This window comes from Prionailurus bengalensis, chromosome E1 (assembly GCF_016509475.1).
Source record: "Prionailurus bengalensis isolate Pbe53 chromosome E1, Fcat_Pben_1.1_paternal_pri, whole genome shotgun sequence".
NCBI classification, from domain to species: domain Eukaryota; kingdom Metazoa; phylum Chordata; class Mammalia; order Carnivora; family Felidae; genus Prionailurus; species Prionailurus bengalensis.
The window spans coordinates 26470263-26485009 of NC_057347.1; the positions used below are offsets into that span (position 1 = coordinate 26470263).

The 14747-nt window shown below is 36.3% G+C and overlaps 1 protein-coding gene across 2 annotated transcripts in view; it reads right to left on the minus strand.

Moving 5' to 3' along the window:
* Window positions 1-14747, minus strand: part of MED13 (mediator complex subunit 13) — a 109573-nt gene that overhangs the window by 48426 nt on the left and 46400 nt on the right. For both annotated transcript variants that reach the window (XR_006297835.1, XM_043583871.1), the window contains exon 9: window positions 10014-10697. Coding sequence is in view for 1 of the 2 variants with exons in the window: in XM_043583871.1 (XP_043439806.1) it covers window positions 10014-10697 (684 nt within the window). In the remaining variant the exon portion in view is untranslated. The remainder of the gene's footprint in view (window positions 1-10013; window positions 10698-14747) is intronic.

The window sequence follows — 14747 nt, forward strand, 5'->3', positions numbered from 1 at the left end:
ATAAGAGATGTAAGATTTGGGAACAATGAAGGTGAAGGTATTTGTTAGCTTATAAAATCTTTGAATGGAAGGATATCATAACTTTCAATCTATTTAAGATGCCCAGCACTATAAGTACTCCATATACACTATAAACTAAGGGTGAAACAGAGGACATAAAAAAATAATAACTGATATTTTCTAAGCATGCTATTAAATACCATGTCATTGTTATTCCCAATATGCCCCAGATTTATCCCCAAAACTAAAATCCCAGGTCTATAAAAACTTTCTTCCATTTGAACATGGTGCTAACTAGTTAACAGGAGTATGTTTTAAAATTGTTAGAATACTTCTATAAATGAATGAATAGGTATTTCTTAAAGAGTAGCATTGTATCTTACCATCTTAGACCAAAACTGTTTGCTCAACTGTTAGGTGCTAACATAAGTCTCTCCAAAGTAGTTTGCTATCTACTTTGACATGTTTTCTTATTCACTACTTATAATTAATCTTATAAGACAGAAAATGCAGAGTATGCTGATTTTGATGTGCAAATTATGTAGAAAGAAATGGTTTGCTAAGGTAACATAGTAACAAAGTTAAGGCTGTAAAGATTTTAAGTATGCATATTCAAGTAACTATTCATAGGAGAAAAGTGTTAAGATCCCACTCCTCCTCCCCACCACCAACCTGAAAGACACTACTACTCTGTGTAGAGGTGAATAAAACAACTGTTTCTCATATTAAGTTGTCCTCTGGCAGAAGCAGGAAAACTGCCACACTGTTTACACAAGTAGTTAAACTAGTGTGCAGTTACATTAAAGGACCAATGCTCCTGCACAGGGCTCTATTAAGAATAAAAATGAGTAAACCAAATGCGGTGCCTAAAGACAACTTGTTATTTTATTGAATGGTTCTCACAGACATTGGGATATGCAATGAATTTAAATGTAGTCAATAATATCATGAGTATCAAGTCACAACATATTTTAAAATATATTTACATTACACATCTTTCTATATTTAAAATTGATAAGAATAGAAAAAATTGTGATTTTTAAAAGATGTCAGATTAAAAACTCAAAGTTATTTCATCACTATCATCATATAGTATATATATATTTCTGTGAAACAGGAATAACCCCTCCTTTTCTAAAAGAAACTTTTCACATATAGTCGAACTACAGAGATAGTTTCAATCAGATATAGAGCTAAATACAGACAAACTGGAAGAGGATTAGGTACAGTAATGAACAGGAAGCTTTGCAAAGACCAAAGCAAACTGAAATTACGTTTATATTATTCATTAAGTGTATCTCTTTCCTTTTACTATGACAACAGTAACATTCTATCCTGAAATATACTTGTAGAGAATTTAACATGGCTTGGAGTAGCACATGCTTTTAGGCCTTTATTCAATAAAAATTCTTCCAGACAAGAAACGACAGTATTTTAGGATTGACAATTATAGAAGGAGATAAGCTATAGAAGGAAATGTTAAGGAACAAATGAATTTAATAAATATCAAAAATCCTCTATTTTCTTTAATAGTACCTTTTCTGGTACCACACCCACTATTCAGCATCAATCCTTAAACTGAGTCAAGCTAACTGTAAGAAGAATAGCTTTATTGTATTAAGATATCAAGTAAGACTTACTTAAAATATTTAGATTACAATAAACCAAAACAAGTTTATTTCATCATAGACTCCTATGAAACAAAATAGAAACTATCTTTTAGAGATCAGATAATGCACTCTGTAACTGTATGATATATACAATATAAATGTCAGGTATACCCCTAATGCAACATAGGAGCTAACTCTATTGATGAATTCTATGGTTAAGATATCCAGATGTAGCCTTGCTATAGAACAAGACATGATAAAACTATGCTCCAGTATAGTTCTTTCTCTGCTCAGGGTTTAGAAATGTCTCCCTCTGAATCAAAATAGAAGACTATTTTAAGCAATCAAAATACTACTAGAACTAAGTGCTAGCCCTTGAAAAATGATATTAAAAAAACTGTAATGTTTCTTTGCAGAAATTTTGCTATCTTCAACACTTACAAGGTTTATTTTTTTTTTTTAACTTACAAGGTTTAAAAAAAATTTTTAATGTTTATTTATACTTTTGAAAGAGAACATCAGAGTGCCAGCAGGAGAGGTGCAGAGAGACAGGGACACAGAAACTGAAGTAGGCTCCAGACTCTGAGCTATCAGCACAGAGTCTGATGTGGGGCTTGAACCCACAAACCGCAAGATCATTACCTGAGCCAAAGTCAGATGCTTAACCGACTGAGTCACCCAGGCACCCCTAAAGCTTATGAGGTCTTAAAAGCCACTATTCTAAAATAGATACTAGCGTTAACCAATAAAGAAACTAAAAATAATTAGAAGCAAAAAGAAGATTGCCACAGATGTGTATATCCGGTATGTAAGATATGCTATGCTCCACCTCAACCTCTCTCTCCCCCAACTAAATTCTAAGAAATTAGAAAGGGATTTCACTTTAAAGTAGCTGCTGAAATATCTGGCATCAACTGAGGCACATGAAGTCTAAGAACAAGGGAGATGTTTAGAAATGATGAATCCTAATACTCTGTACTAGTTAGGCAAGCCATCACCATCTAAAACTAAGAATTAGAAAAACTAAGAATACTGCTTTCTTTTGTTTATCCACCTATTATGGAAGTACAGTGCCACTCTTTAACAGCAGTCAATGGAAAACTTTATTTATACCAAATGGAAATTGAATTTTCACTTAACGTGAATAAAACAAACGTACAAATTTCTCCTCCATCATTCTAAAAAAGCACACACCTATAAAATTTTTATTAAAAAAATGTTTCTTTTTAAATTTCTACTGATAAGATTCTTGCCCCTCTTTGCATTATGTATTACTCCAACTGTGTTAATAGTTTCCTCTCCTAAGCTTCAGATACAATGCCACAAATGTCTGACAGAATCTTTCAGCAGGCTCCTCACACTAAATTCAAATTTACAACATAGGGACGCCTACGTGGCTCAGCTGGTTGAGCATTTGACTCCTGTCTGATTATTGATTTCAGCTCATGAGTTCGAGGCCCGCAACATGCTCTAAGATGACAGTGAGGAGCCTGCCTGGGATTCTCTCTCCCCCACCACCCTGCTCACACTTTCTCTTTCAAAATAAATGAATAAACTAAAAAAATTAAATGGGGTGCCTGGATGGCTCAGTCAGTTAAGCATCTGACTTCAGCTTAGGTCATGATCTCACTGTCCGTGAGTTCAAGCCCCACGTCAGGCTCTGTGCTGACAGCTCAGAGCCTGGAGCCTGCTTTGGATTCTGTGTCTCCCTCTCTCTCTGCCCCTCCTCCACTCACGCTTTGTCTCTCTCACTCTCAAAAATGAATGTTAAAAAAAATTTTTTTTTTAATTTACAATGCGTATGTATTACAAACACATATTTAAAAGTCATTATTGTACACTGGGGCTCCTGGGTGGCTCAGTCGGTTGAGCGTCCGACTTCGACTCTCGTCATGATCTTGCGGTCTGTGAGTTCGAGCCCCACGTCGGGCTCTGTGCTGACAGCTCAGAGCGTGAAGCCTGCTTCAGATTCTGTCTCCCTCTCTCTCTCTGCCCCTCCCCCGCTCACGATCTCTCCCCCCCCCCTCAAAAATAAATACACATTAAAAACATAAAATAAAATAAAAAAATAAATAAAAGTCATATTATAAACAAAGGCATAGTTGAAACTTCTAAATATCCCAATCCCTCTCCTTCAAGATAACAGGGATTAACAGTTTCTTGTACTTTAAAAAAAATTATAAAAACTAAATTATAAAAAATTTTAAAAATTACATAAATCTTAATTTAATGTAAACTGAGTAAAAGGGTAGAAGTCTTCAAATCGGTTTTTCCTCCTCTTTCCCTCATAAAATAAATATGCTGTTCTTTAACTCTCCTGTTACTACCTCACTGCACTATTCAACTGGTCATAAAGTTCTTGTCTATTCTATACTTACAAAATCTACACATCCCTACGATCTCTAATTTCCTAGGGCCCTGTATCACCTTATATCTGAACTATTCAAGAGTCCAAACTGATGTCCTTTCATACATATATACCTCTTCATTTCAAAAAATCTTTCAATAATATTACTTGGTTAATATTTCTAAAATCCTTATTTTCCAAAACCCTATTATTTTATCTACCTCAAAAAAAAAAAAAAAAAAAGTACAACAGTGCCCCTATCATCTCAAGGAAAATACATACTCATAAACAGTATTTTTATAAATAGTATTTTATATAATTTATTCCATTATATAGCCCCACCTCCCTTTTCAGGTCTCATTTCTCATCATGACATAGCAAACTACTAAGCAACACCGTATAATCTATCCATACCAAAGTACATAAAACTTCTGGATCTTCATAAATGGAATTAAATTATTCTTCACTCTGGCTCACCATCCCTAATATCTTTTATGTATGCTTCTATCAGAGAATGTTAGTTTCCATTGGATTACAATTTCGTTTAGGGCCAGGACCAAATTTATTTTTTACTCCAACAGTGCTTTACAGCATCCTGCATATTAGGGAAACTTCAGTTTTATTCAAACTGATGAAACAGATATTTGAAGAATATGAATTTAAAAAGATAATGTTCCAAAGGGCAAAAGAATGCAGGAGTTGCAACAGCCCCCTAATTAACCGCCATATATTTAAATACTTTCAAAACTCAGAGTATGGAAAAAGAATAGAAATTTACCAGGTTTACCTAGTAATATGAATTCAGTAATATGAATTTACCTAGTAATATGAATTCAGAAATTTATTATATAAAGCAATCTAGGCTTCTGACTGGACTACTCTGACTAGAAAAGGTTTGATCATATTATATCTTTAAACCTAGACAATGCTTCTATAAAGAATTTAAGACAAGGGTTGCCTGGGTGGCTCAGTCAGTTGAACGTCTGACTTGGGCACAGGTCACGATCTCACAGTTTGTGAGTTCGAGCCCTGTGTAAGGCTTTGTGCTGACAGCTCAGAACCTGGAGCCTGCTTCAGATTCTGTGTCTCCCTCTCTCTCTTTCTCTGCCCCTCCCCTGGTAGTGCTCTGTCTCTCCTTCAAAAATAAATAAACATTAAAAAAAAAAAATTAAAAAAAAAAAGAATTCAAGACAGGTGTTTAAATGCCATCGAGAAGAGTATTAATTCATAGAATTTATTTTAATGACAGGAGACATCACCTGAGTGATGATCCTCATGACATCCTATCTCAAGTAATATTAATAGTAGGTACCTGAATCACTAAGTTATCCAAATAAGATCCTTTTAACTATGAAAAACAAAACAAAACAAAACTTTTGTTAGCATAATGCAAACACTGAAGCCCACACCAGGTATTTTACTGTATAGTAAAATAGTATGGGGGATCTCCCTAGTAAAACTAATCAGTAAACATGTTTGGCCTATCTAATTTAATAACTTATTCCAGAGTTCAATTTTCTGTAAAAGTTATTTATGATATTAAGGCACCTCAACACTATGAACATTTTGGGCTTTGTTGCGGAGGACTGTCCTACATATTGTAGGGTATCTAGCGGCATCCCTGGACTCTACCGACCAGATGCCAGTAGCACATTCCCCGTTGTGACAATCTAGATTGTCTCTTAACGCTGTCAAATGTCACCTGAAGGTATGAGTGAGGGAATAAGAAATTGCTCCAATTGAGAGCTACTGCCATACAAGAGGAACTACAAGGACAAAATATTCACGTGATTAAAACATAAAACCAAAAAACTTCTATCAAGTACAGAACAATTATGTTCCATAAATGTTTTAGTTCATACAGCAAGCAGCTAAACCTGTTTACTTTTTTCCATATTCTAATCTATTAAAATAAAAAAAGGATTCTACGCAAAAGCAAATTGTAACATAATACACATTTTAGTAACTAATGTAACTAAAACAATACTCACATAAGACACAGAATTAAAAAAAAAAAAAAAAAACACCACCCTTTTATTCAGTCTTTTCTTTTCACAAAGCAGAAAAAATGGTGACCAGGAACAAGTGGAAGCATGTTATTTCCTTAATTTAAATAATCACGACCCAGCACCATTCTACTCTGCAGCTACTTTTCTACATTATACTTGTATCCTCTCATTCTTATTCCATGAGAAAAATGTCAAACAATTTCAAAACAGATTCTAATGTTAAACTGTACTAACTTATTTTTTTTAATGTTTGTTTATTTTTGAGAGTGAGCGTGCCACACACGAACAGACAAGTAAGGGAGGGGCAGAAAGAGAGAGAAGCGAGCCCTGAACTGACAGTAAAGGGCCCAATGCAGGGCTCAAACTCACAAACCTGTGATGTCATGACCTGAGCCAAAGTTGGACACTTAACCAACTGAGCCACCCAGGCAACCCCAACTATACTAACTTTTTTTTTTTTCTTTTAATGTTTATTTTTGAAAGAGAAAGAGCACAAGCAGGGGAGGGGCAGAGAGAGAGGGAGCCCTAGAATCCGAAGCAGGCTCCAGGCTCTGAGCTGTCAGCACAGAGCCTGATGCGTGGCTTGAACTCATGAACCATGATTATCATGACCTGAGCCGAAGTCAGATGTTTGACTGAGCCACCCAGGCACCCCCTAAAACTTCTAAGAGACCTTCATTTCATTTCACCTACAGATGCTCCTGCATACAATCAGCTAATACACTTATTTAAAGTCATGGCTAGAATTCTTGATCTTATGAATACAATATGCCCATAAACTCACCCCTTAAGTTTTTAAAATATTCATAACAGTACTTTTCGTCCTTAACACTACATTTTTTATATTAAATAAGAAAATATAATCTAGAAGGAAAATAAGTTCTAAAATCATAAAGTAACCCTAGGAATATACTGTTGTTTAATTTATCCAAACGTCTAATGAATGTGCACTATGTGCCTAGACTTGTTCTAGGGATGTTTGTGTGTAATCTGGAGGAATACAGCAGTAAACAAGACGGAGAGCCCCTGCCTTCACAGAGCTCGTATTTTAATAGGGAAAAGATCATTAACAAATTCATGATATGATTTTGGATGATATAGGATGATATATATAAGGAAAAAATGAAAACCGTGTACAAGGTAGGTAGTGATTTGGGGAGTGAAGAAAAGCCATAGTTTAGATAAAATGGTCAGGAAACTACCTCCTGAAAAGGTAACTTTTCAGCAGGACTGAATAAGAAGGGGTGAGCTATTCCCCGCATCTGTAATACAATACTAAAGGCCATTAGGAATGAGCTTGGCTTGGGCCACCTGGGTGGCTCAGTCCGTTGAGGTTGAGCGTCTGACTTCGACTCAGGTCATGATCTCACAGCTTGTGGGTTTGAGCCCCGCGTCGGGCTCTGTGCTGACAGCTCAGAGCCTGGAGCCTGCTTCGGATTCTGTGTCTCCCTCTCTCTATGCCCCTAACCCACTCGCATTCTGTCTCTGTCTCTCTCAAAAATAAATAAACTTTAAAAAAAAATTTAAAAAAAAAAAAAACAAAAAAAAACAAAGGAACGAGCTTGGCTTTCTGAAGGAATAACCAGAAAATCTGATGCCTCAAAATCAGAAAGCAAACAGGGCAGTAATAGATAAGAGTGAAGAACTAGCTAGACAGGAAACTGGGTAGAAGCTTACAGATGAGGAATAAGAGTTTGGATTTTATCTTAAATGTAGAGGGAAACTACTGGAGGGTTTTCAGCAAATGAATAACATCTAACATTTAACCTACAATGATCACTCTACTGTGTAGGAATATATGTAAAGGAGAAGTACAGAAACAAGGAGACCAAAAGTAGTTTCAGGCAAGTACTCAGGACTTTTATATTATATCCAGCACAAATGAGACTAAGATCTTTTTAAGACTTGTTTCCAAGACATCGTTTGTTTTCAAGAGACTATCTGCCTGTTAAATAAGCTAGTTGTTTTCCATGATCAAAAGGTATCCTAAAGTCCCTAAATTTCAAATCCAGATTAATTTTAACTGAAAAAAAAAAAACAAACCCATACTAGAATATTTTTAAGATTCAAAGAGCTAGATAAGATGCACAGGTTTACTAAAATAACAAGGAATATTGAAAGAATAAATCTTTAACAGTAGGGAAAAGGAGACAAAGGCTACAAATGGGACATTTTACTTAGTCTCAGGGAAACTCAAAATCAATAAAACACAGCAGAGAAAGTTCATGGCCTAGAATATGCAAGAGGGGGTGATGGTAACCCACAACAAGAGAGCCAAAATGACCAAAAACTCAGAGAAAATATGAACCTGTATTTCTAGACAGAAATGAAAAATTAGAGCTGAAAATGGAGGAACAACAGGGTTTCTTTTCTTAAAAAATGAATAACCTACCTGGTAAAGACCCAAGATCCCCTTCATTCTGCAATTTTAGGTACCAGGTCTCCCCTCCAAAATATCCCAACCCCATTATCATAAAGCAGTGTAGGAAAACTAATACATAGTATAAGCTAAATAACTTGTTGAATGAGTAAGGCCTACCAATTAGCTCCCCTATTCCTTCATTCAAAAATGTGTAGGAAGAAACAATAATTATATTTTAAAAATGTGATAAGAGGGGCACCTGGGTGGCTCAGTCAGTTAAGCATCCGACTTTGGCTCAAGTCATGATCTCACGGCTTGTGGGTTCAAGCCCTGCACTGGGCTCTGTGCTGACAGCTCAGAGCCTACAGCCTGCTTCAGATTCTGTGTCTCCCTTTCTGCCCCACCCCTGCTTGTTCTATCTGCTTCTCAAAAATAAATAAATGTTAAAAAAAAATTAATTAAAAAATAAATGAAAAAAAAATGTGATGAGAAGCAGTAAAGAAAAAGATGAAAATAAATTCTATAGAAAAAAAAGGTACAGAACATTAAGAAGGGGATACTATTTCTTAATAGCCAGGGGGTGCCTGGATGGCTCAGTAGGTTAAGTGTCTGACTTTAGCTCAGGTCATGATCTCACAGTTCATGAGTTCGAGCCCTGCATTGGGCTCTGTGCTGATTGCTCAGAGCCTGGAAGTCTGCTTTGGATTTTCTGTCTCCCTCTCTCTCAGATCCTCCCTGCTCACACTGTGTCTCTCAAAAATAAATACATATTTTTTAAAAATGAAATAAACAAACATTAAAGATGCTTTTAATTAAAAAAAATTCTTTGAAGATTTATAGCAAGAACTTGCAAAGAATTGGGGGAAAAATGGGACTAAAAGATAGGATATACAAACAATTCACAGAAGAGAAAACCTGAATGTCCAAAGAACATTTTAAATAAATGCTTACTTTCAAACATGTATTAAGACAATAAGATGCCATTCTGCATATAGAAAATTAGCTAAATTGAAGGCTTGTAATACCAAATGCTGATGAAAAGATCATTCTCATACTCTGCTGGTTGATGAAGGTGTAAACTGGTATAGTTGGAGAGCCAACATGACAATGACCCTTAATGCCAAATGTGGACAAACCCCATGGCCCAGTAATTCCACTTTGAGATGTATTCCGTAGAGAAATCTTATACAAGTACATAAGGAAATGTGTACAAAAAAGTTCACTATTACATCCTATGTAACTGGAAAAAACTGAAATAACCAATATGTCCACCTTTAAGAGAGCAGATAAATTATGTATATTCATAACAAATACTATAAAGCAATTAAAATGAATTAATTAGAGCTACATGTATAAAAACATGTACAGAAATGATAAACACCAAATTTAGGACAGACGAAGGAAGAATGGAGGAAAAAAAACAGTACACAAGAGTTCTAATGATATTCAAAATCTTTAAGTTGTTTGATGCTATTATTTTCTCCACTTTTTTGTGACTAAAATATGTCATAATAATGAGTCTCCCTAAGGAAAAATCACAGTAAAGAAATTATGCAAAACTAATATTTACAGGATTTATTATTATTGTAAATCCTACCCTGAAGCCAATTCTGGAGTCCTAGTATTAAGAACTTACATCATTTCCACCCTTAAATTATAATAGTGACTATTAAAAAAATACATACTCTGTAACTGATGTTACACTTTCCTGTCCAAAAGGTCCAACTGGATCATCCTTGAATTTATCACTTGGAAGCTGAGGAGGCAAAAACTCTACATCTTTTTTCTTTGGAACCTTGTAATACTTCCAGGCTATATTAGCTTCATCTTCTTCCAAGTTTACTGCTGTACCGACATATATTGTAGGTTCTACAGCTTCCTGGAACTGAGCTGGGAAAGACTGAGATAAACTGTCTATCCTATCTTCCATTGGTTTAGAAGGAACCAAGGGATCTGGTGTTGGCATTTGATAAAAATGTTGACTCTGAGGAGTTGAAGGTGTTTTAGTTACTCCTTCATCAACCACATCACATGGGTGAGGACTGAGTGGGGGTGGTTGAGGTGAATTTGCCATTTCGGTGCCATGCATCTGCGGAGTCTTTGCTACATCATTAGTTCGGATGTTTGAAAATCTCACTTGACTATCTGGAGCGGAGATCACAAGTCTTTGGCTAGCTGAATCTGCATCGATGCCAACGTCATCACTAATAGAAACACGATGGTGAAAAGGAGTCAAGGGGCGTTTCTGTGGTTTTTCACTCTTTTCTTGTTTTTCATTGGTCTTGTGCTTAGGAAGTACTTGTTGTTGCTGACTTAAAGATGGTGCCTGTCCTTGTTGTCCAGGATTTCTTGGCTTGAGATTTTTGTGCCTAAAAAGTTAAAAGAAAGGTTTAATGTTTATAGTATCATTATTACATCTAAGTACACAAGTAAACACTATTAAACATTCCATATTATCATTTGTTTTTTACATATAAATCTAAAAGTAAAATTATTTGAATTTACATTGGAAAAAAATACTTTGGGGCACCTGGGTGACTCGGTTGAGCATCCAACTTCAGCTCAGGACACGATCTCATGGTTTGTGGCTTTGAGCCCCGCATTTGGCTCTGTACTGACAGCTCAGAGCCTGGAGCCTGGTTCACATTCTGTGTCTCTCTCGGCCCCTCACCCGCTTGTACTCTCTCTCTCTCAAAAATAAACATTAAAAAAAATTTTTTAACAAAAAAAATAAAAAATACTTTGTTGAGTGACCTAAAACTAAGAACTGCAGAAAGATTCCTAAGAGCCAATTCTCTTCTGCTCATTTAATAGCTATGTGATCGGACAACCAAAGATAGTTTACTAATGTAACCTAAATATTTTAGTATCTGAATCAAGAGACAAAATTCTAGTTAAGATAAAGTCGTGTTTAAAAAGGTCTGAAATTTATTCATTTACCAATGTACCTGCAAATCAATGGCTAAGCTCAGTCATAATCTACAATCCTACAGCAACCAGCTAGGAAACTTATTCTACACAAACGAAGTTAATCATTCTGGATAGCACTGCAACTGACTGATGGGCCCCACACCATATCTGCCATCCTTCTCCCAAGGCATACCATGACAGAACGAATCCACTAACTAGAAAAGGAAAAGAAAATGCCTGAAGAAATTTATTCCCTCATAATGTGAAGCAATTTCTAAACTGAAAAACTTAAAACTACATGCCTAAAAATCTAGTAATTTTGTTCAGAGTTTAAGATTTCTTTCAGCATAGTAAAAATACTGTGCCCTATGAGATTTCCAAGCTAAACTGATAGTGATGTATATAATATTTTTTTTTAACTAAGAAACTAGAAGAAAAATGTGGAGGGAATATGAATTTAAAACATGTCCCAGGAATGTAAGGTATAACATTCAATAAAAATTCATCACATTAACAGAATAAAAGAGAAAACCATGTAACTATCTTAATACAGAAAAACATGGCAAAATTCAATACATAATTCATCATAAAAAGACTCAAGGGGCGCCGGGGCAGCTCAGTCGGTTGAGTGTCCGACTTCGGCTCAGGTCATGATCTTGCATTTGTGGGTTTGAGCACCACTCCGTGCTGACAGCTCAGAGCCTGGAGCCTCCTTTGGATTCTGTGTCTCCGTCTCTCTCTGCTCTTACCCCACTTGCACTCTGTTTCTATCTCTCAAAAATAAAGTATTATACCTTCATAGAATTATGGAGTAGTATAAACTTAAAAATTAGAGAGGCACCCTGGGTGGCTCAGTCGGTTAAGCATCCAACTCTTGATCTCAGCTCAGGTCATGATCTTACAGTTTGTGAGTTCAAGCCCCGTGTCAGGCTCTGTGCTGACAGCTCGGAGCTTGGAGCCTCTTTCAGATTCTGTGTCTCCCTCTCTCTCTGCCCCTCCCCAATTCATGCTGTCTCAAAAACAAACATAAAAAAAAATTTATAAAAAAAGACTCAAAAAGCAAGACTAATCTTAATCTGATAAAGGACATCTATGAAAAACTATACTAATATCATACTTAATGATCAAAGACTGAATAACTTAATCCCTAAAACTGGGAACAAAGCAAGAATATTAACTCAACATTCCTATTCAACAATTTTATCAAAAGTTTAAACCAATGTAGTAAGTCAAGAAAAAGAAAGATTGGAGATTTCAAAAGAAGAAGAAAAACTGTCTTTATTCATACTAAACATGGCAAGCTTTACAATAAGGGGTCAGGCTGACCATTACCTTCTCAATCTCAACAAATTATTAAAAGTGGGACAACCAGACATGTGTCTTCTGATGTGACAGATACAAAGCAACACAGCACCACGTGTGAAGTATTCTCATCAAAAATATTGAACCTGAATTCATTAAGCCTCTAGATCAGCACTGTCCAACAACACTTTCTGTAATGACAGAAATGTTCTGCATGCGGCTCCTGAAGACCTGAAATACGGCCAGTGCAATGAGAAACTGAATTTTTAACTGTATTTAAATTCAAATGCTTTAATTTAAAATCCATTAGTGGTTACTAACATGGCTAGGACTAGACAGCACAGCTCTAGAGGTAACTTCCATTTACAGAAATGCAAGGGATAAAGAAATTAAATGACACTAAAAGAACAAGTTACAATATGACAAGTTGAGAAATACAGAATGTGAGACATTCCACGGGACACCTGACCTAGTTTTTCCAGCCAAGCCAATGTCCTAAAAATTGGAGAGGGGATTACAAGAGAGACATAAAAGACTTAACAACCAAAGGTATACTTCTTGTCTGGGTCTTTGTCAAACAACCAACTACACAGACATTATTTTTTTAAAATAGACATTTCTGAGACAAATCTGTAGAGGATATCAGATGACGCCAAGAAAATACTATTCTTTTTATTAGGGGTGATAATGGAATTATAGTTATATAAGAAAATATTACCAGAATATTATTAAATAATAACAGAATTAAAATATTAGAGTTGCATACTGAAGTAGGAGTGAAATGATATTTAAGATTTGCTTTAAAAATCTTCAGCAAGGGGGGGGCACCTGGGCGGCTCAGTAGGTTGAGCATCCGACTTTGGCTCAAGTCATGATCTCACAGCTTGTGAGTTCAAGCCCCACGTCGGGCACAGGGCTCTGTGTTGACAGCTCAGAGTCTGGAGCCTGCTTCAGATTCTGTGTCTCCCTCTCTCTGCCCCTCCCCTGCTCACGCACTCTCTCAAATATAAATAAACGTGTAAAAAATTAAGAAAAAAAAGGGGGGGGGACGTCGGGGGGGGCTCAGTCAGTTGAGCAGCCGACTTTGGCTCAGGTACTAATCTCATGGTTTGTGGGTTCGAGCGCAGAGCCTGCTTGGGATTCTCTCTCTCTCTCTCTCTCTCTCTCTCTCTCAAAGTAAATAAAATAAAATAAAACTTAAAAAAAAAAAAGAATGGATCTAAATGTGCTAACACAGAAAAATACCCATGATTACTATTTATCAAAAAAGTTCCAATATCTATAAACAACTTATCAAACTTGGGGCGCCTGGGTGGCGCAGTCAGTTAAGCGTCCGACTTCAGCCAGGTCACGATCTCGCGGTCCGTGAGTTCGAGCCCCGCGTCGGGCTCTGGGCTGATGGCTCAGAGCCTGGAGCCTGTTTCAGATTCTGTGTCTCCCTCTCTCTCTGCCCTTCCCCCGTTCATGCTCTGTCTCTCTCTGTCCCAAAAATAAATAAAAAAAGTTGAAAAAAAAATTCAAAAAAAAAAGAACTTATCAAACTCAACACCCAAAAAACAAATAATCCAGTGAAGAAATGGGCAAAAGACATGAATAGACACTTCTCCAAAAAAGACATCCAGATGGCTGACACACGTAAAGATGTGCAACATCACTCATCATCAGGGAACAAATTAAAACCACAATGAGAAACCAACTCACAACAGTCAGAATGGCTAAAATTAACAATCAGGCAACAACAGATGTTAGAGAGGATGCAGAGAAAAAGGATCTCTTCAGCACTGCTGGTGGGAATGCAAACTGGTATAGCCACTCTGGAAAACAGTATGGAGGTTCCTCAAACTAAAAATAGAACTACCCTATGATCCAGCAATTGCACTATTAGGTATTTATCCAAGGGATACAGATGTGTTGTCTTGAAGGGGGGACATAGACCCCAATGTTTATAGCAGCGCTATCGACAATAGCCAAAGTATGGAAAGAGCCCAAATGTCAATTGATGGATGAATGGATAAAGATGTGATATATATATATATATATACACACACACACACACACACACACACACACACACACATACATACACACACATACATACATATACATACAATGGAGTATTACTTGGCAACCAAAAAGAATGAGATCTTGCCATTTGCAACTACATGGATGGAACTAGAGGGAATTATGCTAAGTGAAATTATTCAGTC